Below are 23,348 nucleotides of genomic sequence, written 5' to 3' on the forward strand. Positions count from 1 at the left end.
GATCCTGTGTGTCATGCACCATGTAGTGTATACAGTCCAGATGCCAAAGATCCTCTTTGCAGTTGCACTAAGGCAATATGCCTCTACTTGTTTCAATGCACCAAGGCAATAAAGTAGAACATCTTTGCCAGTACTTTATGTACTTGTCCGTTTGCAGCCAATAATAAAGGAAGTTGGTCTTCCTGCAAGTCCTGAAGCGACAGGTCCTTATAGATCAGGCAGTAAATGAATTTCCCTGCACCATCCCCTCTTCCTTATTTTCCTCTACTAGCCCCCGTGTATCCTGGGAAGGGGAGGTCTGATGGTGGTCAGTGGCAGCCGCAGGTTCTGACCACCATGTTGCGGTACTTCTTCAGGATGACGTTGGAGCTGTCGTCAAAGTAGAGGACTGAGATGCCATGGAGCTGGGTGGGGGCACAACAGGGTTTGGGCACTGTCTCTGGGTTTATGAAGTGGACCTGGGGGGGATAGAATATAACACCAGTATCAGGAAAATCATGCACAATTAGAAAGATTCAAGTGTGTGGGAAAATGTGTGTTGATACTTCAGCAGTTTTTCTCACAGGATGTGAGACATCAAAGAGCGCTTTGATTTCACAAAATGAATATAAGAATTTCAATCAGCTGCTGAATGGTTATATTTACAACGAAGCTAGAGAACCTACAGTGAAACCCTGAGTAAATGCCATATTCAACCCCCTCAGAAATGTACATGATGATATGATTCATGAAAACCATGAATATTCTTACCAGAGTCTGCACAATGGCATGATTGGTGGCGTTCATGTAGGAGTTCAGAGGAAAGGCACATTCTCCCTGGCAGTAGTACGCTGCGTAGCCCTCTGGTGCAATGATCCAGTCCTGAGAGGACAAGTGATAGGACTCATAACAATAGCACATCCAACCAACGGAGATGCAGATGTCATTGAATCTAGTGAAGTCAAACACCTATCTAAGTGGGTGAACAGAGAAAGAGGAGGACGTGCTCAGATCAGAACAGGACTGGTGTGATAGAAGGAGTCGTAGTACTGTACCTGCCATCCCAGATCTCTGAAGCTGACATACAGCTCATGCTTCTTACAGCCCTGTTTCGGGTCTGTGCTGAGGGTCTCTGAAAGACAATGGGTCATATGAACAACATTACAGATGAATCAACACAATCAACTGTGAGCACTGTATCTTGGTATATGCTATCTATTATCCATAGCCTGAATGCTTTAATCAACACAAAGTACTCTAACATGTCAAAGGAGCAGCCATTTTTCTATCATTATATTACAAGTTTATCAGATAATGTCTGTGTATAGATCTAGTGGCTAGATGACTGATTCCTTGTGCTCCGTTTGTGCACCTGCTGCAGCCTCAGCAACCTTCAGTGCATCCTGGGGAGTCTTGGGTTTTTTGGAGCGGTTGGGGTTGCGCCCCTTGTGGCCGTGGGCAGAACGGACGCTGCGGAGGCGAACCTCGGTTGCCTTGAAGAAGGCCACCATGAAGGGCTGCTTGTCCTGGGGCCCACTGCCCTCCAGCAGCCCCACTAGTCTGGGGTTCACACTCTGACCTGTAGGGGGAGACAGAAAGACATGCACACTTCAGTCCAGGTTACACATTGGGCAGAGAGGGAGAGGCGAAGCCAGAGGATTTACTCCAGCCAAAATCTGCCCGTGTGAGATAAGCCCTTTTTTTTAATGGAGGTCTATGTGAGAGTGTCGAATTACCTGAGGCTTATTTGATCGAATAGCAGTTTAAGGCTGTTACAAATGTACTGATACAAGTGGATGCACGTGGCATTCCGGCAACTTTGAGAGAAGCAACTTAGTTGCACCTGTTGTTCACACGCATATCTGCCCTCTCATTGGATAGAACGGTTCCATCTGTTCTCGCCTGCTTTCCATCGTTGAGGACATATATTTCTATTGTTAGAGGGGTCATTTGAATATCTTGTCAATATAATACATCGTCTTTGATATTGGTATGCGTCAGTTCAATCTTATGTGGTGGGTGTGTACCAGCCATAGAGCTCTATCTCTGTTGGACAAGTGGACATATAGCACCCTTTTAACTCTGACAGTGACTCACCGTCCATACTCTCCAGAGCAAGCTGGAGGCCCAGGTTCTGGTCCGGGTTCACCACCCACTGGTTACTGGTGGCCGTGATGTCAAACACAAGCCAGCCCTCCTCTGCAGCCCACACCACCCGCGTGTCCAGAAGGAACAGGTAGTCGTCACTACTACGGGGCACGCAGACTACTAACATTAGATACACAGCACATGCAGTCTAACAGTTAGATACAACAAAGAGTTTCCGACCTAGGAAGTGTGCTCTAAATTCTAACATTGGTTGACTAAAATCTGCATAACTGTATAGCCTTGCCACTTCACATTGCAATTCAAACCCTTCTCCTCAGTAGCAGGTGTGATGCTATCTAGTGCAGTATGTAAAAGTAAAGCAGTTATATAAAAGTTGATCTAGATGGTAGATTCATATTCTAATAACAGTAAAGATTAGCCACCCAGAGAGAACACAGGATACATGAAATCCAAAACAAGAGACAACACGCAGTGTCGATCTAACCCTGCCGATAGCTCTTTTAATAATGGCTCTCTCTTTATCACAGATGAAAATTCCCAGACTGATTGGGGCATATCTCACAGACAATGGCTTTGTTTACAGATTGAGTTTCAGGCCCCCAGGCTTACTCCTCAGGCTGTCTCTTTGTCTTGCTGCCTTGTCTGTATGAAAGGCAAACGTGTCTCTGAATAACAATGCTTTTGTTCTCAGCACCTTCATAGCCTCACCGTCACCGCTGTGGGACAGGCCATGCCTACACACGACTGAGCTCTGATGTCACCGAGCATGACAAGCTGTGTGTTTGTGTGTTGGAGAGAAGGGGGTGTTTTTACTCGTTGGAGAAATCCAACTATTGTTCACTACAATCAAAACGCCTAGTGTGGTCTGTTCTCCAGGAAGAGAGGGGTTGGGTTAAGGGAGGGGTGTTAGGTAATGGAGAAGGGGGATTAAGTGAATGGTGGAGGTGTGGGCATTGAGGGTGGTGTTTGTGGGGGTGCTCTATTTGTTCAAGGTGGCGTCTCTGCTGTTTCAGGGAGTGGTATATCGTTTTATAAGGCCACACACACACAAAGATTAATGGAAGAGGTGTCACCTGTCAGAGGGCTCCTGTAGCACCTGGTACACGCTCACGTGCAAGGTCTCATTCTCAGAGCGTTCTCCGATGTAGTCCTTATAGATTCGGAACTCTGCAGCGGAGACAGCTTCTCCCTCTGGGATCCGGGACAAGTCAAAGCGGAATTCCCTGTTGTGCTGAGAAGACAGGGCATCCTGATCCAGCTTAGCTGATGAAAGGAGATGGGGAAGAGAAGAGGTTACTCACTACTGATACCAACTCATCCCGGATCAGCTTTTTCCAATGGCTAACCTCACCCATTATAAGCTGTACAACTAACACAGACGCTGGATGGTTAAAGGCACCTCCCTTTTCTCGCCACATCCCCTGGTCTTTTGAAACAGTGGGGGTGCATGTGTCCCAACACACCCACTGCTGTGAATACAATCAGAATCCAGTCCATGGTTTAATTCTGTCAAAATTGTCGCTGAATCAAAGTCTTCTGATCCACATTGCTCAGCCCACATATAGGATGCACTGTGTCAAAAATAGGAAACTCCTGCTTCCATGAGAGAGCTGATTGATCTAAACATCAGTCTGCATAATGTGCCAATGTGGGAGGAAAACCACACTCAAGGCTCAATTTGGCTCTATGTTTAAATTGCACACATGTGCTGACCACAAGAAAAGCACGGACTGGAAAACCACAGCAGCCAATCCAATGCACATGCAGACATACACCCTGCAGAAACACTATGGTCATAATGTCATCATCTTCAATACACTGATAATACAAGACATGCTCTTTCCATGACAGACTGACCAGGTGAATTCAGGTGAAAGCTATGATCCCTTATTGATGTCACCTTGATGTCAATACACTTCAATTAGTGTAGATGAAGGATTAAAGAAGAACTTTTAAGCCTTGAGACAATTGAGACATGGATTGTGTACGTGTGCAATTCAGAGGGTGAATGGGAAAGACAAATAATTGAGTGCCTTTGAATGGGGTATGGTAGTAGGTGCGAGGCGCACCGATTTGTGTGTCAAGAACTGCAACGCTGCTGGGTATTTCACGCTCAACAGTTTCCCGTGTGTATCAACAATGGTCCACCACCCAAAGGACATCCAGCCAACTTGAGACAACTGTGGGAAGCATTGGAGTCACCATGAGCCAGCATCCCGGTAGAACGCTTTCGACACCTTGTAGAGTCCATGCTCCGACAAATTGAGGCTGTTCTGAGGGCAAAAGGGGGCGCAACTCAATATTAGGAAAGTGTTGCTAATGTGTTGTACACCTAGTGTACAGTATGTTTTCTATAATCCACCCTACTATAGGAGAATGCATTTAACCACTATACGTAAAGTACTATACTCTGGAGGTAATGATAAAGCTATAAAATAGCATTTATATGAATGGGCTTTCTGAGAGTATGCTTGATAAATCCCAACAGTTGAAATGAACCTTTTGAAGGGCCACCACTGAGATCCACAATATCCCACCCTGCCCTGAAACAGCTGAGCTACTCTCAGAGTTTCCAGAATAATGGTGGTGGGGCAGAGCCAAAGACTTCCTGGAGGTTTCCAACGCCATGTTTTTACAGTGTTACCCAATGTGTTTGTCCTTGGAAAGTTTGGTGGAGGTCTCCGGAGCAATGGGGGACTTCCCACACTGGAGGTGTGCAGAGTGGAGTGATGATTACCCACCTTAAACACATCCTGCCCACTGGCAGCCTCCATGACATCATACGTCTGTCTCACTCATGCCTTGGTATTGTTTCAGTGCCGGATAACACAGACACACACACACACACACACACACACAACACACACACACACACACAATAGCATAAACCCTCTTACAGCAGACACACAACTTAATGCAGCACACATGCACCAAAATGCTTTAAACCCCTTAAAATGACTTCTAACCGCACACACATGCACAACACACACATACGCCATAAAGAAGAGCATTCTGAACCCTGCTAGTCATTTGTTTGACCGCAATTAAACGCTGGAAAGAAACCAGGGGCGTTTTTATGAAGGCAATAATTGCTTGTAAGGACTTGGTGTGTTTACGTTTGGGACCATTAGCTCCAGAGATCAGCCCTCAGATATGCAAACTTCTCTTTGTGAGGCATTTCAACACTTTTCTTTGCTCATGACGAAGGGTTCAACTTGCCGTGCTGGCGTTAATAATTTTCAGCTGCCAATCAAAAGATATGGGTGAAGTTTATGAATATCCTACATCAGAGGCACAACTAAACCCTAGAAAATCTACTTGGTATAAAATAAAGTAAGCTGAAACACAGACTGACTGGCAGACAGCCAGATGTGTAATGTACTTAAGTAAAAATACTTGAAAGTACTATTTCAAGAGTTTTTGGGGGTATCTATACTTTACTATTTATATTTTTGACAACTTTCACTTTTACTTGACTACATTCTTAATGTAATGTACTTTTTACTCAATACATTTTCCCTGACACCCAAAATTATCATTACATTTTCAATGCATAACAAGACAGGAAAATTGTCAAATTCAACACTTACCAAGAGAACATCCCTGGTCATCCCTACTGCCTCTGATCTGGCGAACTCACTAAACACACATGCTTAGTTTGTAAATGATGTCTGAGTGTTGGAGAGTGCCCTTGGCGATCCGTAAATAAATACAAAAACAAGAAAATTGTGCAGTCTGGTTTGCTTAATATAAGCAATTTGAAATTATTTATACTTTTACTTTTGATACTTATGTATCTTTAAAACCAAATACTTTTAGACTTTTACTCAAGTAGTATTTTACTGGGTTACTTTCACTTTAGTTATTTGTCATTCAACTTTGACAATTGGGTACTTCCACCAATGCAGACAGCATGCCTGTTGTCTAATGAAAAACACTTGCTTTAAACCCCCTAGAGTCTGTTGACGCACCGGTGTGTCAATCAAAGTAACAATAAAAAAAATCTCCATCAAAATCCCTTCAGTTCAAGCTAGAGATGTTTTTTTTTTACAATGTCTGAATCTCAATCCGCCGCATTCACCTATGTCGCACTTCCGCATCTGCGGTGGAAAGTGGCAGAGTTACAGCGCTGTCTGTCAGACCAGGAGACATCCCGAAAACTTGTCTTCTCACAAAAACGTCTGTAGCATCCGAACAGTTTGGCCACAAGCCCCATGGCCTCGTCTAAAAGTAACCCATTCAAATGAATGGAAGAAATAAATAAAAAATTGCCACAAAACTATAAGGGGTTTTATGTGTGAACAAAAATATATATATCTCCTGAGCTTTCTTAGATCTCCTAGATAAAGGACAGACAAAACCTTATTCCTTATGATACATTTTTTGGACTGTCTTATTTGCCATTTATGAATGTGTTATTCAATGCATTTTTATATAGAAGTAAAGGCCAAATTCTATATTTTATCAAATAATAAAAAATACAAATAAATTGGATACCTAAATCAAATTGCTAAATGATCCATGGTATAACTTTGAAACAATTCCATATGGCACCTGAAACAGGGGTAAACCTACATTAATTTGTCCAATAGAAACTTTTGATTGCAACTGTTTGGACTAATGATTCCACCCTAGATCAGCTAGATGAAAGCAAGTGTGCCAAGACTGGCACTGAATGTGCCACTGTCTGTCATCTTGATTACTCAAATTTGTTTCTTGACATGTGCACCTACATACATTATAAACTTTAATTCATAGAATAGGTTGTAGCAACCTCATGGGTAGTATGAAGTATAATGCTACACTGAGCTGGGTGAATGGAATATGAATGACAGTCATCCAATATGCTGTAATAGAAATAAGGCCATGCTAAATATTATATATATATATATATATATATATATATATATATATATATATATATATATATATATATATATTGTCCTCCCTTATCCGTAAACAGCACCGAACGCCACTGGTGGAAGTTTGACAAAATTCAGTGGTTTATGTTTGAAAACCCTATTTCTTGGATCAGATTACTTTATCCACCAAAACAACCTTACACCTTGCTTGGCATTTCAGCTAAAACCGTGTCCAACGGAAAAAGAAAGCAATCTTTCAAAAAGGGATAAAAAAATAATTGGAGGAATTATAGTATTATGAGTATAGAGAATAAATCCCTGGTGTAATCTCCTTATTCTCCCCCAAAATCAGATTACCATGATAAACAGTCAGCTTTCAATTTAGCCTGTTGGGTTCACACACTGGCGGACTTACCATTAGGCAGAAGAGGCAATTGCCTCACATCATCAAGGGGCCTCATGAGCTTTTCTTTTTCTTGCCCTCCTGGTTTTGACCCTCGCCTGTCCCATCTCTGTACCCTCCTGCCGGACCACTCTGCCCGCCCCTGACCCTGCCTGCCGACCTGTACCCTTGCCCCTTCTCTGGATTATTGACCCGTGTCTGCCGTGTCCTGTCTCTTGCCTTCCCCTTGGACTATTAAACCATTGTTTATTCAACGTGTCTGCATCTGGGTCTTACCTTGATTTCTGATAGTATGAACTGGCCATGACTGACCCAGCAGACACGGCCCAGCTGCGCAACGCCATCTCCACCCAGGGAGCCACCCTCGGTAGGCACGAGAAATTGCTTTGTGGCCTTGGAGAGGTGGTCCAAACGTTGGTTGATCACCATGACCGGGCGTTGGCCAGTTTGCTGGAAAAATTCAAGAGGCACTGTTTGATATGTTCTTGCACGGCACCTCGGAGGAGGTCAAGGATGAGTTTGGAGCCCAGGAGTTACCTACGGAGCTCGATTTCCTCATCGCTTTGACCATCCGTATCGATGGGCGATTACGGGAATGACGGAGGGAGAAGAAAATTAATTTCCCTCGCACGCCCAGGGATATCACATTGCCTCTGAGTCAACCCGGAAGCTCCCGACGGTCTCGTTGCAGAGAGGACCGGAGGCTTCAAGACCTGCCCCGAGGGCTGCTGAAGACAGCCGAGTCATCACTTCCTGAGCCTATGCCACTAGGCAGAGCTGGAATGGCAATACAGGATCGACACAAAGAGTTGTCTGTATTGCGGGATTCTTGGTCATTTTGTGTCCTCTTGTCCTTTAAAGAAGCCAGACTCACCGGTAGGAGAAAGGACTCTGGTGGGCCATATGGAGAACATTCCTGCTTCCCTTGCTCGCACCCCTATTCATGACATTCTACTGTGGGGAGACCAGTCCAAATCTCACCGGGTTCTCATTGACTCTGGGGCCGACGAGAGTTTTTTGGACATTACCCTGGCATCCGAGTTGAACATCCACACTCAGCCCCTCTCCATTCCCATGGACGTTAGAGCGCTGGATGGGCACTCTTTAGGCAGAGTCACCCACAACACCACTCCCATCCACCTACGGGTGTCAGGGAACCACATCGAGGCTATCCAGTTCCTGCTCATCAAGTCCCTTCTGATTCCCGTGGCATTGGGATTCTCCTGGCTTTAATGACACAATCTCCTCATTAACTGGTCTACTGGTGCCATCATGCCTGGAACCTGTTGTGCCATGCCCATTGCCTGAAGTCAGCACAACCTGACCCGGGACATCTTCCTGGGGGCTCGGAAGGTGCCCCAGACCGCTCCGCCATTTCCGCGGAGTACCAGGACCTCTGGGAGGTGTTCAGCAAGGCTCGGGCCACGTTGCTTCCGCCGTACCGACCTTATGACTGCAGGATTGACCTTCTCCCTTGCACCACGCCACTCCCTAGCTACTGGATTTATCCGTCCCTCTTCCTTCCCCGCCGGCACAGGCTTCTTCTTCATGGAGAAAAAGAACAAGACCCTGTGCCCGTGCATTGACTACCGGGGACTCAACAACATTAAGAGCCGTTACCCACTACCACTCATCTCCTCAGCCTTCGAGCCACTCCATGAGGCCACTGTGTTTTCCAAGCTGGATCAACGGAATGTCTACCACCTGGTGCGGATACGAGAGGGGGACGAGTGGAAGACTGCCTTCAACATGGCCATTGGCCACTACGAGTATCTAGTCATGCCCTTTGGCCTCACCAACGCTCCTGCTGTGTTCCAGGCTCTGGTAAATGATGCTCTCCGCAACATGTTAAACTGGTTCATCTTCGTCTACATTGATGACATCCTCATCTTCTTCCGCTCCCCTCAAAAACATGTGCTCCACGTCCGGCAGGTCCTTCAAAGCCTTCTGGAGAATCAGCTGTTTGTGAAGGTGGAGAAGTGAGAGTTCCATCGCTCCACCATCCCCTTTCTGGGTTACATAATCTCTGCTGGGAGTGTCGAGATGGATCCCAGGAAGGTTATAGCTGTGATGGATTGGCCTCAGCCTACGTCCAGGGTGCAGCTCCAATGTTTCCTGGGGTTCTCCAATTTCTATCGCCACTTTATCTGAGGTTACAGCACCCTGGCTTCCCCCCTGTCAGCACTCACCTCGCCCAAGGTTCAAATTCACGTGGTCCTAAGCTGCTGACCGGGCATTCCGGGATCTCAAACATTGCTTCACCACAGCTCCCATTCTGGTTCATCCGGACCCATCTCGTCAGTTCAAGGTGGAAGCCGATGCTTCGGACGTCGGAGTGGGGGCCGTCCTGTCCCAGCATTCTGCCCTTGACCTCAAGCTACATCCTTGCGCCTTCTTTTCCCATCGCCTCAACATCACTGAAAGGAACTACGATGTGGGGAATCGGGAACTTCTCGCGGTGAAGATGGCGTTGGAGGAATGGAGGCACTGGCTGAAGAGGGCGGAACATCTGTTCATCATGTGGACTGACCACAAGAACCTGGAGTATCTCCGCTCCGCCAAGCGCCTCAACTCCAGGCAAGACAGATGGGCCCTGCTGTTCACAGTTCAACTTCTCCCTTTCGTACTGGCAGGGTTGCAAGAATGTCAAGCCGGATGCATTGTCCTTCTGCTATAGCCCCATGACTACTACCCCGGAACCCGAGACCATCCTTCCTACCTCATGCCTGGCGATGGATCTCAGCTGGGGGATAGGGAGTATTTCTAGCCAAACCCCAGGGGGCCCTGATAACCGGATTTCGTTCCTGACAATGGCCACTCCGCAGTCCTGGAGTGGGCCCACTCTTCCAGGCTGGTCTGCCACACTGGCGCCCGTCGGACCCTGGCCTTTGTGCGACAGCACATTTGGTGGCCTACTATGGTCCCGGACATGTCCGCATTCGTCACCGCTTGCTCAGTTTGAGCACAGAACTCCTCGGCAAGCTCCAGCTGGTCTCCTCAAACCTCTGCCTGTCCCCCACCATCCCTGGTTCCACATCTCCATGGACTTTGTCACGGGACTTCCCAAGTCTGATGGCAACACCGCCATCCTGACCGTGGTGGATCGGTTCTCCAAAGCCACCCACGTCATTTCTCTCCATTTCTCAAACTACCCTCTGCCAGGGAGATGGCCAGCTCATGGTGCAGCACGTCTTCCGGATCCATGGCCTGCCCGTGGACATGGTCTCCGTCCGGGGTCTTCAGTTCTCGTCCCAGTTCTGGAAGGCGTTCTGCACCCTCATTGGGTCATCGGCCAGCCTGTCCTCTGGGTTCCACCCACAGTCCAATTTTATTTTACCTTTATTTAACTAGGCAAGTCAGTTAAGAACTAATTCTTATTTTCAATGACGGCCTAGGAACAGTGGGTTAACTGCCTGTTCAGGGGCAGAACGACAGATTTGTACCTTGTCAGCTCAGGGGTTTGAACTTGCAACCTTCCGGTTACTAGTCCAACGCTCTAACCACTAGGCTATCCTGCCGCCCCAATGGCCAGTCAGAGTGAGCTATCCAGGACCTCGAGAAGACCCTGCGCTGCCTGGTCTCCGTCAACCCCACCACCTGGAGCAAGCAGCTTGTGTGGTTCGAATATGCCAGCAACACCCTTTCCTGCTCTGCCTTGGGCCTATCTCCCTTCGAGTGTTCCCTGGGGTATCAGCCCCCGCTCTTCCCTGAGCAGGAAGAAGAGGTCGGCATACCTTCTGCCCAGATGTTTGTTTGCTGCTGTCATCGTACCTGGAGGACAGCCCGGTCGGCCCTCCTCAAGACCACCTCCAGGTATCGACGACAAGCGGATCGCCATCGAACCAAGGCTCCCTGGTATCGTCTCGAGCAGAAGGTATGGCTGTCCATCCGGGATCTGCCCCTCCGGGAGTGAAGTCTCGCAAATTGTCCCCCCGGTTCATCGGCCCTTTCCCCATCTCCAAGGTCTTTAGCCCCTCTGCTGTTCGTCTTCTGTTGCCCCGTACCCTTCGTACCCAATACCCCACCTTTCATGTGTCCCATATTAAGCCTGTGTCTCACAGTCCTTTGTCTTCCTTTTCCAGGCCCACCCCTCCTCCCCATGTCGTTGATGGCAATCCGGCGTACACGGTGAGATGCCTCTGAGGGTTTGACCACAGGATAGGGGTTTCCAGTACCTGGTTGACTGGGAAGGTTATGGCCCAGAAGAGAGACATCCTGGACCCAGCCCTCATCGCCGACTTCCAATCTGGTATGCGCCCAGGTAGGACGCCAGGGGGGGGGGGGGCTACTGTCACGCCCTGATCTGTTTCACTTGTTTTTGTGATTGTCTCCACCCCCCTGCCCGGGCGGTGTGTTTGGGATCATTGTCATGCTGAGAGACCCAGCCACGTTTCATATTCAATGCCCTTGCTGATGGAAGGAGGTTTTCACTCAAAATCTCCCGATACATGGCCCCATTCATTATTTCCTTTACACGGATCAGTCATCCTGCTCCCTTTGCAGAAAAACAGCCCCAAAGCATGACGTTTCCACCCCCATGCATCCAAAGAACACCATACCGACTGTGAAGCAACTCAGCATTCTTTGTCCAACAAACACAACGAGTTGAGTTTTTACCAAAAAGTTATATTTTGGTTTCATCTGACCATATGACATTCTCCCAATCTTCTTCTGGATCATCCAAATGCTCTCTAGCAAACTTCAGACGGGCCTGGACATGTACTGGCTTAAGCAGGGGGACACGTCTGGCACTGCAGGATTTGAGTCCCTGGCGGCGTAGTGTGTTACTGATGGTAGGCTTTGTTACTTTGGTCCCAGCTCTCTGCAGGTCATTCACTAGGTCCCCCCGTGTGGTTCTGGGATTTTTGCTCACCGTTCTTGTGATCATTTTGACCCCACGGGGTGAGATCTTGCGTTGAGCCCCAGATCGAGGGAGATTATCAGTGGTCTTGTATGTCTTCCATTTCCTAATAATTGCTCCCACAGTTGATTTCTTCAAACCAAGCTGCTTACCTACTGCAGATTCAGTCTTCCCAGCCTGGTGCAGGTCTACAATTTTGTTTCTGGTGTCCTTTGACAGCTCTTTGGTCTTGGCCATAGTGGAATTTGGAGTGTGACTGTTTGAGGTTGTGGACAGGTGTCTTTTATACTGATAACAAGTTCAAACAGGTGCCATTAATACAGGTAACGAGTGGAGGACAGAGGAGCCTCTTAAGAAGTTACAGGTCTGTGAGAGCAAGAAATCTTGCTTGTTTGTAGGTGACCAAATACTTATTTTCCACCATAATTTGCAAATAAATTCATAAAAAAATCCTACAATGTGATTTTCTGATTTTTTTTTCTGATTTTGTCTGTCGTAGTTGAAGTGTACCTATGATGAAAATTACAGGCCTCTCATCTTTTTAAGTGGGAGAACTTGCACAATTGGTGGCTGACTAAATACTGTTTTGCCCCACTTGTACATACTTGTGTTCTGTTTGTCTGTTGCCAGCTCATCTTGTTTGTCAAGCTCACCAGCGTTTGTCCTGTCAGCTCCTGTTTTTTCCCAGCCTCTTTTTCTTGCCCTCCTGGTTTTGACCCTCACCTCTTCCCGTCTCTGTATCCGCCTGCCGGACCGCTCTGCCTGCCCCTGACCCTGCCTGCACCCTTTAACCCTTCTCTGGATTATTGACCCTTGCCTGCATTGACCTGTCTCTTGCCTGTCCCTTGGTCTAATAAACCATTGTTTATTCAACGTGTCTGCATCTGGGTCTTACCTTGATTTCTGATACAACTAGTCTAAAGGCCAGTTTTATTGCTTCTTTAAATCAAGACAACAGCTTTCAGCTGTCCTAACATAATTGGAAAAGGGTTTTCTAATGATCTATTAGCCTTTTAAAATTATAAACTTGGATTAGCTAACACAACGTGCCATTGGAACACAGGAGTAATGGCTGCTGATAATGGGCCTCTGTACGCCTATGTAGATATTCCATTAAAATAAAGGTGAAATAAAAAATAAAATCAGACGTTTCCAGCTACAATAGTCGTTTACAACATTAACAATGTCTACACTGTATTTCTGATAAATGTTAAGTTATTTTAATGGACAAAAAAATGTGCTTTTCTTTCAAAAACAAGGAAATTTCTATGAGACCCCAAACTTTTGAACGGTAGTGTATATTCTGTATCCTATTCTACTGTATCTTACTCTATGCCGCTCTGACATCGCTCGTCCAAATATTTATATATTCTTAATTCCATTCCTTTACTTTAGATTTGTGTATATTGTGAAATTGTTAGATATTACTTGTTAGATATTACTGCGCCACCCGCAATAACATCTGCAATTCACGCCACCCGCAATAAAATCTGCTTAACACGTGTATGTGACAAATAACATTTGATTTGAATTGATTAGGGAAACCTGTTCTTGACGAGGTAGTAGAAACCCAGCCCCGGACCTTAGACTCTAGGGTGAAGAATGACGCCGGAGGGGATGGCTGCCGGTTTACAGGCTCCCAACCAATTGTGCTATTTTGTGTGGTTTTTTTGCATTGTTTGAAACTCATTTTGTACATAATGTTGATGCTACCATCTCTTATGACCCAAAAGATCTTCTGGACATCAAAACAGCAATTACGCACCTTGAGCTGGAAGAAGATTTTTTCTTAAATGAGTCTGACGCGAAAGATATAATGTTGACCAAAAGGCCCAAATCCCTGTCATTCCGATGAAGAAAATAAGGAAATACAGGGGTCGCAGATCAGTGTGCCTTGTGAGAATTACTCGGCGAGTGGGTAACCCACCTCTACCATCCGTTCTATTGGCCAATGTGCAATCGCTGGAGAATAAACGAGACTATCCTACCAACGGGACATTAAAAACTAATATGTCATGTTTAACCGAGTTGTGGCTGAACGACGACACAGATAATATATAGTTGGCTGGGTTTTCCATGGGATGGGGGTGTGTGCGATGTCTAATATTAAGGTAGTCTTGAGGCATTGCTTGCATGAGGTAGAGTACCTCATGATAACCTGTAGACTACACTATCGACCAAGAGAGTTATCTATCTTTTTTATAGCCGCCTTTTTACCACCACAAACCGACGCTGGAACTAAGACCGCACTCAACGAGATGTATAAAGCCATAAGCAAACAAAAAAATGCTAATCCAGAAGCAGCTCTCTTAGTGGCGAGGGACTTTAATGCAGGCAAACTTAAATATGTTTTACCTCATTTCTACCAGCATGTCACATGTGCAACCAGAGGAAAAAAATTTCAAGACCACCTTTACTCCACTCACAGAGATGTGTACAAAGCTCTTACTCCCCCTCCATTTGGCAAATCTGACCATAATTCGATCTTCCTGATTCCTACTTACAAGCAAAGACTAAAGCAGGAAGTGCCAGTGACTCGCTCAATACGGAAGTGGTCAGATGATGCGGATGCTACAGAACTGTTTTGCTAGCAAAGACTGAAATATGTTCTGGGATTCATCTAATGGCATTGAGGAGTATACCATCTCAGTCACCGGTTTCATCAATAAGTGCATTCACAACGACGATGTCCCCAAAGTGACCGTATGTACACATCCCAACCAGAAGCTATGGTTTACAGGCAACATCCGCATCGAGCTAAAGGCTTGAGCTGCCGCTTTCAAGGAGCGGGAAACTAATCCGGATGCTTGTAAGAAATCCTGCTATGCCCTTAGAAAAACCATCTAACAGGCAACGTGTCAATACAGGACTAAGATTGAATCCTACGCGCTTCAGATTTGGCAGGGCTTGCCAACTATTATGGACTACAAAGGGAAACCCAGCCGCAAGCTGCCCAGTGACGCGAGTCTACCAGATGGGCTAAATGCCTTTTATGCTCGCTTCAAGGCAAGCAACACTGAAGCATGCATGAGAGCACCAGCTGTTCCGGACGACAGTGTTATCACGTTCTCCATAGCCGATGTGAGCAAGACCTTTTAAAAGGTCAACATTCACAAGGCCGCGGGGCCAGAAAGATTACCAGGATGTGTACCAACTGGCAAGTGTCTTCACTGACATTTTCAACCTCTCCCTGACCGGGTCTGTAATACCTACATGTTTCAAGCACCATAGTCCCTGTGCCCAAGAAAGCAAGGTTAACCTGTGTAAATGACTACCACCCTGTAGCACTCACGTCAGTGTCGATGAAGTGCTTTGAAAGGCTGGTCATGGCTCACATCAACACCGTCATCCCAGAAACCCTAGACCCACTCCAATTCACATACCGCCAACAGATCCACAGATGATGCAATCTAAATCGCACTCCACACTGCCCTTTACCACCTGGACAAAAGGAACAACTATGTGAGAATGCTGTTCATTGACTACAGTTTAGCATTCAACACAAGTGCCCAAAGCTCATCACTAAGCTAAGGACCCTGGGACTAAACACCTCCCTCTGCAACTGTATCCTGGACTTCCTGACGGGCTGCCCCCAGGTGGTAAGGGTAGGCAACAACACATCTGCCACGCTGATCCTCAACATGGGGGCTCCTCAAGAGTGTGTGCTTAGCCACCTCCTGTACTCCCTGTTCACCCACGACTGCGTGGCCAAGCCCAACTCCAACACCACCACTAAGTTCGCTGACGACAAAACAGTGGTAGGCCTGATCACCGACAACGATAAGACAGACAGTAGGGAGGAGGCCAGAGACCTGGCAGTGTTGTGCCTGGACAACAACCTGTCCCTCAACATGAGCATGACAAAGGAGATGATCATGGACAACAGGAAAAGGAGGGCCGAACACACCCACATTCACATCGACAGGGCTGTAGTGGAGCGGGTTAAGAGATTCAAGTTCCACATCACCAACAAACTATAATGGTCCAAACACACCAAGAAAGTTGTGAAGAGGGCACGACAATGCCTTTTCTCCCTCAGGAGAGTGAAAAGATTTGGCATGGGTCCGCTGATCCTCAAAAAGTTCTACAGCTGCACCATCGAGATGCATCACTACCAGGCATGGCAACTGCTCGGCATTGACCGTAAGGCACTACAGAGGGTAGTGCGTACAGCCCAGTACATCACTGGGGCCAAGCTTTCTGCCATCCATATACTAGGTGGTGTCCAGTCACCGTCATAGACTGTTCTCTCTGCTACCGCACGGCAAGCGGTACCGGAGCGCCAAGCCTAGGTCCAAAAGGCTCCTTAACAACAATTAATCAAATGGCCACCCGTACTATTTGCATTGACCCCCACCCCTTTGTTTTTACACTGCTGCTACTTGCTGTCTATTATTTATGCATAGTCACTTTACCCCTACCCACATGTACAAATGACCTTGACTAACCTGTACCCCCGCACATTGACTCAGTACCGGTTCCCCTCATTATTGTTATTTTATTGTTACTTTTTATTTTTTACTTTAGTTTATTTACTAAATGTTTTCTTAACTCTATTTTCTTAAAACTGCATTGTTGGGCTTGTAAGTGAGCATTTTGCGGTAAGGTGTGCTTAGTCACCTCCTGTACTCCCTGTTCAACACCTGTTGTATTCGGCGCATGTGAGAAATACAATTTGATTTGATACAAAACGCATTTCTTTAGTAAAAAGACAGGTGCTGCAGATAATACTGCTATTATCATTGAGGCAGAGGACATACATGTGTAGCCCATGTATCTGATGCTGTCTGGCCAAAAACAGTATGGCATTTTTGGCCAGACAGCATCCGATACATATAGTAAGACAGAGGGGCACTGTTTTGCTTGCTCGGATCCTTTCTCCAGTGAGATAGTTTCAACCTCCTGCGAATTGAAGGAAAGTTGGCGGGTGCACAACGAACTGTTCAGATGCTGGAATAATTTTGGATGAATGTGTGAAGGTAACCTACTTTTTGAAGTGATTTGTTTGACAATCAGATGAAAACACCATGAATGGTTGTATTCATGCCACATTTAAAGGTAATAGATTTTTACAGTTACATTATGTCTATACTATAAAACCCTTTTTTTTAAATCCCAAAACTGTTATAAGTCAAACTTTAACTATACAGCATAATCTTCTTTATTTCATTTCACATGGAGAGCTGTGAAATATGACAGATAGGCCTGTCTCCTATTCCCATATGCTGCAGGTGTGTTCTCATGGGAACAAGAACATCCCAGAGACATCTGTATCAGCCTATGGCAGACTCCCAGCAAGAAGCACTAGCAGTGCAGGAATGCAGGTCAACTCAGTCCAACCAGGAACCATGCAGTCAGAATATAGTCAGACTGCTAAAGCAGGCCTGAGCTCTGTATTCAGTATCGCTATAGCTCTATTATAATCACACAGATGGGCAGGCAAGCTACAGATGCGTGCAGTCAAACTGCATCTGTATGGTCAGATGTGTTGCATGGACATGAGATGAATACATATTGGTAGTGGGCAGACTGGATGGTGGTTGGAGATTCTAACACCACTGAGTCTGTGGGCATGTGCATACACTCCATGGCCAAAAGTATGTGGACACCTGGTAGTCGAGCATCTAATTCCAAAATAATGGGCATTGGAAGACAAAGCTTTTCCACCATTAATTTGTTTAGAAAATGAAAGGCACAAAACAAATAAAACTGAACAGATTCCATACATTTCCAAGAAGCGTCAACGTTGGCCACCTATATACCTGCACATACAGTAGAGAGAGGGGGGAAGAGTAGCTCTCTTTCCCTCACTGGAAGCTGTGGTTTGTCGAGGGGAAATGCCTTAATCCAGTTTGGCTTTAAGCGATCACTCCAGAGACCACCATGACTGGTTCTTTACAAAATGGTGGGAAAACAGACTGCCAATCAACAGGAGAGTGGCCATTGGTTCATGAGAGGATTGGGGCACTGTGTTTCCTTATATTTCTTTCTCTTTTCTCTGCCCTTCATATGTAAACTCAGCAAAAAAAGAAACATCCTCTCACTGTCAACTATGTTTATTTTCACCAAACTTAACATGTAAATATTTGTATGAACATAAGATTCAACAACTGAGACATGAACTGAAAAAGTTCCACAGACATGTGACTAACAAAATTTGAATAATGTGTCCCTGACCAAAGGGGGGGGGGGGGTCAAAATCAAAATAACAGTCAGTTTCTGATGTGGCCACCAGCTGCATTAAGTACTGCAGTGCATCTCCTCCTCATGGACTGCACCAGATTTGCCAGTTCTTGCTGTGAGCCCCACTCTTCCACCAAGGCACCTGCAAGTTCCCAGACATTTCTGGGGGGAATGGCCCTAGCCCTCACCCTCAGATCCAACAGGTCCCAGACGTGTTCAATAGGATTGAGATCTGGGCTCTTCGCTGGCCATGGCAGAACACTGACATTCCTGTCTTGCAGGAAATCACGCACAGAACGAGCAGTATGGCTGGTGGCATTGTCATGCTGGAGGGTCATGTCAGGATGAGTCTGCAGGAAGGGTACCACATGATGGAGGAGGATGTCTTCTCTGTAATGCACAGTGTTGAGATTGCGTGCAATGACAACAAGTTCAGTCTGATGATGCTGTGACACACCGCCCCAGACCATGACGGACCCTCCACCTCCAAATCAATACCGCTCCAGAGTACAGGCCTCGGTGTAACGCTCATTCCTTAGACGATAAACGCGAATCTGACCATCACCCCTGGTGAGACAAAAGCGCGGCTCGTCAGTGAAGAACACTTTTTGCCAGTCCTGTCTGGTCAAGCGACCGTGGGTTTGTGCCCATAGGCATCGTTGTTGCAGGTGATGTCTGGTGAGGACCTGCCTTACAACAGGCCAACAAACCCTCAGTCCAGCCTCTCTCAGCATATTGTGGACAGTCTGAGCACTGATGGAGGGATTGTGCGTTCCTGGTGTAACTCGGACAGTTGTTGTTGCCATCCTGGACCTGTCCCGCAGATGTGATGTTAGGATGTACCGATTCTGTGCAGGTGTTGTTACACGTGATCTGCCACTGCAAGGACGATCATCTGTCCGTCCTGTCTCCCAGTAGCGCTGTCTTAGGTGTCTCACAGTACGGACATTGCAATTTATTTCCCTGGCCACATCTGCAGTCCTCATGCCTTCTTGCAGCATGCCTAAGGCACGTTCACGCGGATGAGCAGGGACCTTGGGCATCTTTCTTTTGGTGTTTTTCAGAGTCAGTAGAAAGACCTCTTTAGTGTACTAAGTTTTCATAACTGTGACCTTAATTGCCTACCATCTGTAAGCTGTTAGTGTCTTAACGACTGTTCCACAGGTGCATGCTCATTAATTGTGTATGGTTCATTGAACAAGCATGGGGAACAGTGTTTAAACTCTTTACAATGAAGATCTGTGAAGTTATTTGGATTTTTACGAATTATCTTTGAAAGACAGGGTCCTGAAAAAGGGCAGTTTCTTTTTTTGCTGAGTTTATGCACTTACTTCTTCCCCTTCTCTCTAACAAGGTCACTCTGTACATTCTCACGTGAATTGGAATAAAAGTGTAAAAGTGCCAAATCTATTCCTGATGATAAACTGACATCCTAACACATACAGTGGTCCTGTGTGGCTCACTTGGTAGAGCATGGTGTTTGCAACGCCAGTGTTGTAGGTTTGTTTCCCATGGGGAACCAGTATGAAACTATATGCTCTCACTACTGTGAGTTGCTCTGGATAAGTGGATAAGCTAAATTACTGAAATGTAAATGTAAAGCAGGCCACGAAGCCCAACCTGTAAGCCCTGACACAGGACAATGAAGGGGAAATGGTTGTCTTTGGAAGAAAAGCCACATCCGGGTGGGAGTCACAGGCACCATGCCGTCTACTGTTCCACTTTAGTGATATCAGACCCGTAGTGAGATCTCCAAAGGAAACAAAAGCAGGATTTGGGTTTTAGAAACGCAATAATGTCCAAGGAAGCACCCCACCCCCCTTGATTTACACACACACTGCCAGCTGTCTCCTGTAAAGAGTATTTAGATGCAGTACCTGAGTCTTTATCTCCCTGTCAACTTGTCCTGCCCTCCCCAGGGTACTGAAATGCCTGTTCAAATCCTAGTCATGCGAAACAAAGCCTTGCTGAAGCCGGTCTCCCAGAGCTTTAACAGGATTCAGGGGAAATCGGATACAGCCATGTTGTCATAACATTTACAACTCGGAATGCAGAACAGTCTTAGAGAAGTCTTATCTGAAGCACAGGGAAAGTTACCTTAAAGCCTCCACATTTAGGAGCTGTACACAAATCGAACGTCATACACACAGACAAACACTTAGCTAATGCACTCGGGTTCAACAGTACTGTCCTTTCTGCAAAGTGCCTTCAGACAACAAAAAGGCATTGAAGAAAGCTTTCACTCTTTAATCCTTATGCCAACAGGTAAACTGGAAGTAAGCCTGTTTTTTTCAGTCAACTCCTGTGCTATAAGGCTAGGTTAAGCCCAGAGAGACTCTTGTCTGGGAGCACCACTGTATCCTCAGCAGTGCTCTGTCTGAGCATTAAAACACACCCACACTTCACCTTGCCTGACCTTTGCTCTCCTAGTCAGCAGACCAGACAGGTCCACAGAGAACCCCTGTGAGAAGTGTTTTTCAAAACTATTTTCCAATTAAATGGTGTCTCATCACCCTAGCGATGAGACATTGAGTCACTGAATGAGTCAAAGCAAGCATTAAGAGTGTTTTGTAAACTATCAGCATGACAGTGCCAGTATCAGATATCACAAAGTAAACATAAACAGCTGTTTAGGTAACGTTCATGTGAGATGTGTTGAGTAAAAAACAGTTTAAAGAGATTAAGAGCCTGTGTCAAGACTGCGTCGTCTCTTGCGCAAAGGTGAACTAAAATTATTTTTGCTTTTAAAAAATAAAGTAAGATATGGGGAAAGCTGTTTTATGCTACAGCATTAATGAGATAATGTAGACTAAACAATAACTTCTCAATTCATATCCATCGAAATGAATTGATACGTCTCTGGATAGGGTGATGATAAGGACATACCAATATTGACAAAGCTCATCACCATATCCGCGTCATTGAGAAAACTGCTGTCTTGGGGGGTCACCATCGGGGGTCCCTGGGTCGTGAAGACGGGTTTATAATATGAGAAGCCGGGGGGCTGTTGTCCATAAGTGGAAATAGCGTTGTACAAATTCAGCATAAACATCGGGGCTGCGTTATGTTTGGTGTAGATGTGCGGCCGGGGCCGATGGGGCAACCCCAGGATGGAGAGGATTTCTCGCTGCATCTCCCGGCGCTCCTGGTTCCGCAGACGGCGCTGGATGAAGCTGGATTGAACTTCGTTATCCAGAGTGAAGTTAGAAAAAGTTGTCTCGGCCAAAATACAATAACCCCAAGCAAGAACCGTCGCCGACGCACGTAGATGCAATAAAACCACCATTATCAAATTCATCCGTGTAATTGATTCATATAAGGGTAGAGATAGCCTATCTAAAATTAGTGTCTCAAATCCGCATGCATTGGAGGACGAATTTAGACCCTGATCTTACTTTAGAAACTGAATCAAACATCAGCCACACATCATCTGCATTGGTGCACACCACTCGCGATGTGGTGGGAGTGTGCTCGCGCTGCTGCTGCGATGTCAAGCAGCTCCCCTGCCATCGGACTTTATTGAGTTGCAGTATCTGAGGGGAGGGGTCAGTGGGCTCTGGGATGGGATTTCCCCATGGGGGATCGGGGGGGGGGGGGGGGGGGGGGGTCAATGTCGTTGCTGGTTGCGTATGCACCTCTATCTGGGTAGACGTTTAAAACCTAATTGTCCTGTCCTATCAATCCTTTGTTTGGACATGATTGCAACTAGTATATCAGTTGATAAACTGGTGCCATATAGCTACTAAGTAACTTAGACAAAAATTCAGTAGATTCTGTTAAATTGTGCACCTGATAAACTTGCAGATGTGCAAATAGTATAACCACCACAAGTTTATCATTATCACAGTTTCTCTCATTGAGCTTTTCCTATAGGGGTAACATTTACGCATACAGTTTTTACTAGCTTGCATGCTGGAATGTGCACACACACACACACACAAAATAAATTACAAGAGCTGAAAGCACCTGTTTTCAATAGGTCTATCCAGACTCAAAGGTTCCACTCCAGCCTAATTTTGAACTGCAAGTGAAGCATGTGACAGTTAGGGACAGTTGATTACTTCTTGGCACAGCATTGACTCCTGCTGTGTCAGTGCCTCCCTTTCCCATTACTGTAACTACAGAGGCTTCAGGCCTGGCGTTCCCCCCGCTGTGTGGCCGTCCCAGGATTCCTCACTCCTCTGCTCCTGAGCGCAAAGGTCAAATACATCCCAACACAGCTCCTCAGCTGAAAGGTTAAATTGGTATCGGACCAACATCTCGTTTCAATACCCCTCTGGAAAGTTTAGAGCATGCTTTTCAGCCTATGACGTCAATAAATCACAAATTCCAATTGTGTTTTGTTAGGGCACAAGCAACCCTGTTCTACATTACCGATTGTTGCATGAGTGTTCCCACTACTCCCCTGTGGTCAATCAAAGGGTAATGGGTAATGAGGGATAATCCTCTAATCCCTCTTTCACACCAGCAGACACCTTTGAACCTAAACAATGAGTCAGGGTCCACCCTTGTTGTGTGAATGATCAACAGCAGCCCTGTGGAGACACATGACAAGGGAGGTGCCAATGTAGCCACTGAATTACAGGGACAAGGTGCGAAGTTCCCCACGGCCAGGGTTCTTCTTTTTGTGTGAGAGGAGGGTGGGGAGGGGCCCAGAATCTTTGGCATTACCCACACACGACACACAGCCTACTACTGTGGAGGTTTTTCTATTGTTCCACACTACAGAGCACTAAGAATGTAGTGGGCCTATAAATAACTTCTGAAAATCCTCACCTGAAAGGTAAAATACCCACTAAGCACCGAATGACGACGATGTCTTTTGGACGTCTTTTTTGTGTATAGACCGGCCTTGACTACGGTTCAGTTTGGACAGCACAGTAAAGAAAAATTGTGTATAGTACAGTGCAGTATAGTTCAGTACAGTACAGAGTATTAAACTCTACTGTGC

General features: G+C 46.1%; 1 protein-coding gene across 1 annotated transcript; it reads right to left on the reverse strand.

Moving 5' to 3' along the window:
- Positions 1-308: 308 nt before the first annotated feature.
- Positions 309-21,763, reverse strand: LOC139414276 (bone morphogenetic protein 7-like). The gene is made up of 9 exons (XM_071162180.1): positions 21,294-21,763; positions 20,569-20,588; positions 18,763-18,787; positions 3,162-3,319; positions 2,077-2,225; positions 1,352-1,558; positions 1,035-1,111; positions 751-861; positions 309-458 (listed from the first exon to the last, which is right to left on the reverse strand). Exons 1-9 carry the CDS (start codon positions 21,693-21,695, stop codon positions 309-311), a joined length of 1,299 nt encoding a protein of 432 aa, XP_071018281.1. The 5' UTR covers positions 21,696-21,763.
- Positions 21,764-23,348: the final 1,585 nt, after the last annotated feature.

The sequence above is a fragment of the Oncorhynchus clarkii genome, chromosome 7 (genome assembly GCF_045791955.1).
Source record: "Oncorhynchus clarkii lewisi isolate Uvic-CL-2024 chromosome 7, UVic_Ocla_1.0, whole genome shotgun sequence".
Classification (NCBI taxonomy): domain Eukaryota; kingdom Metazoa; phylum Chordata; class Actinopteri; order Salmoniformes; family Salmonidae; genus Oncorhynchus; species Oncorhynchus clarkii.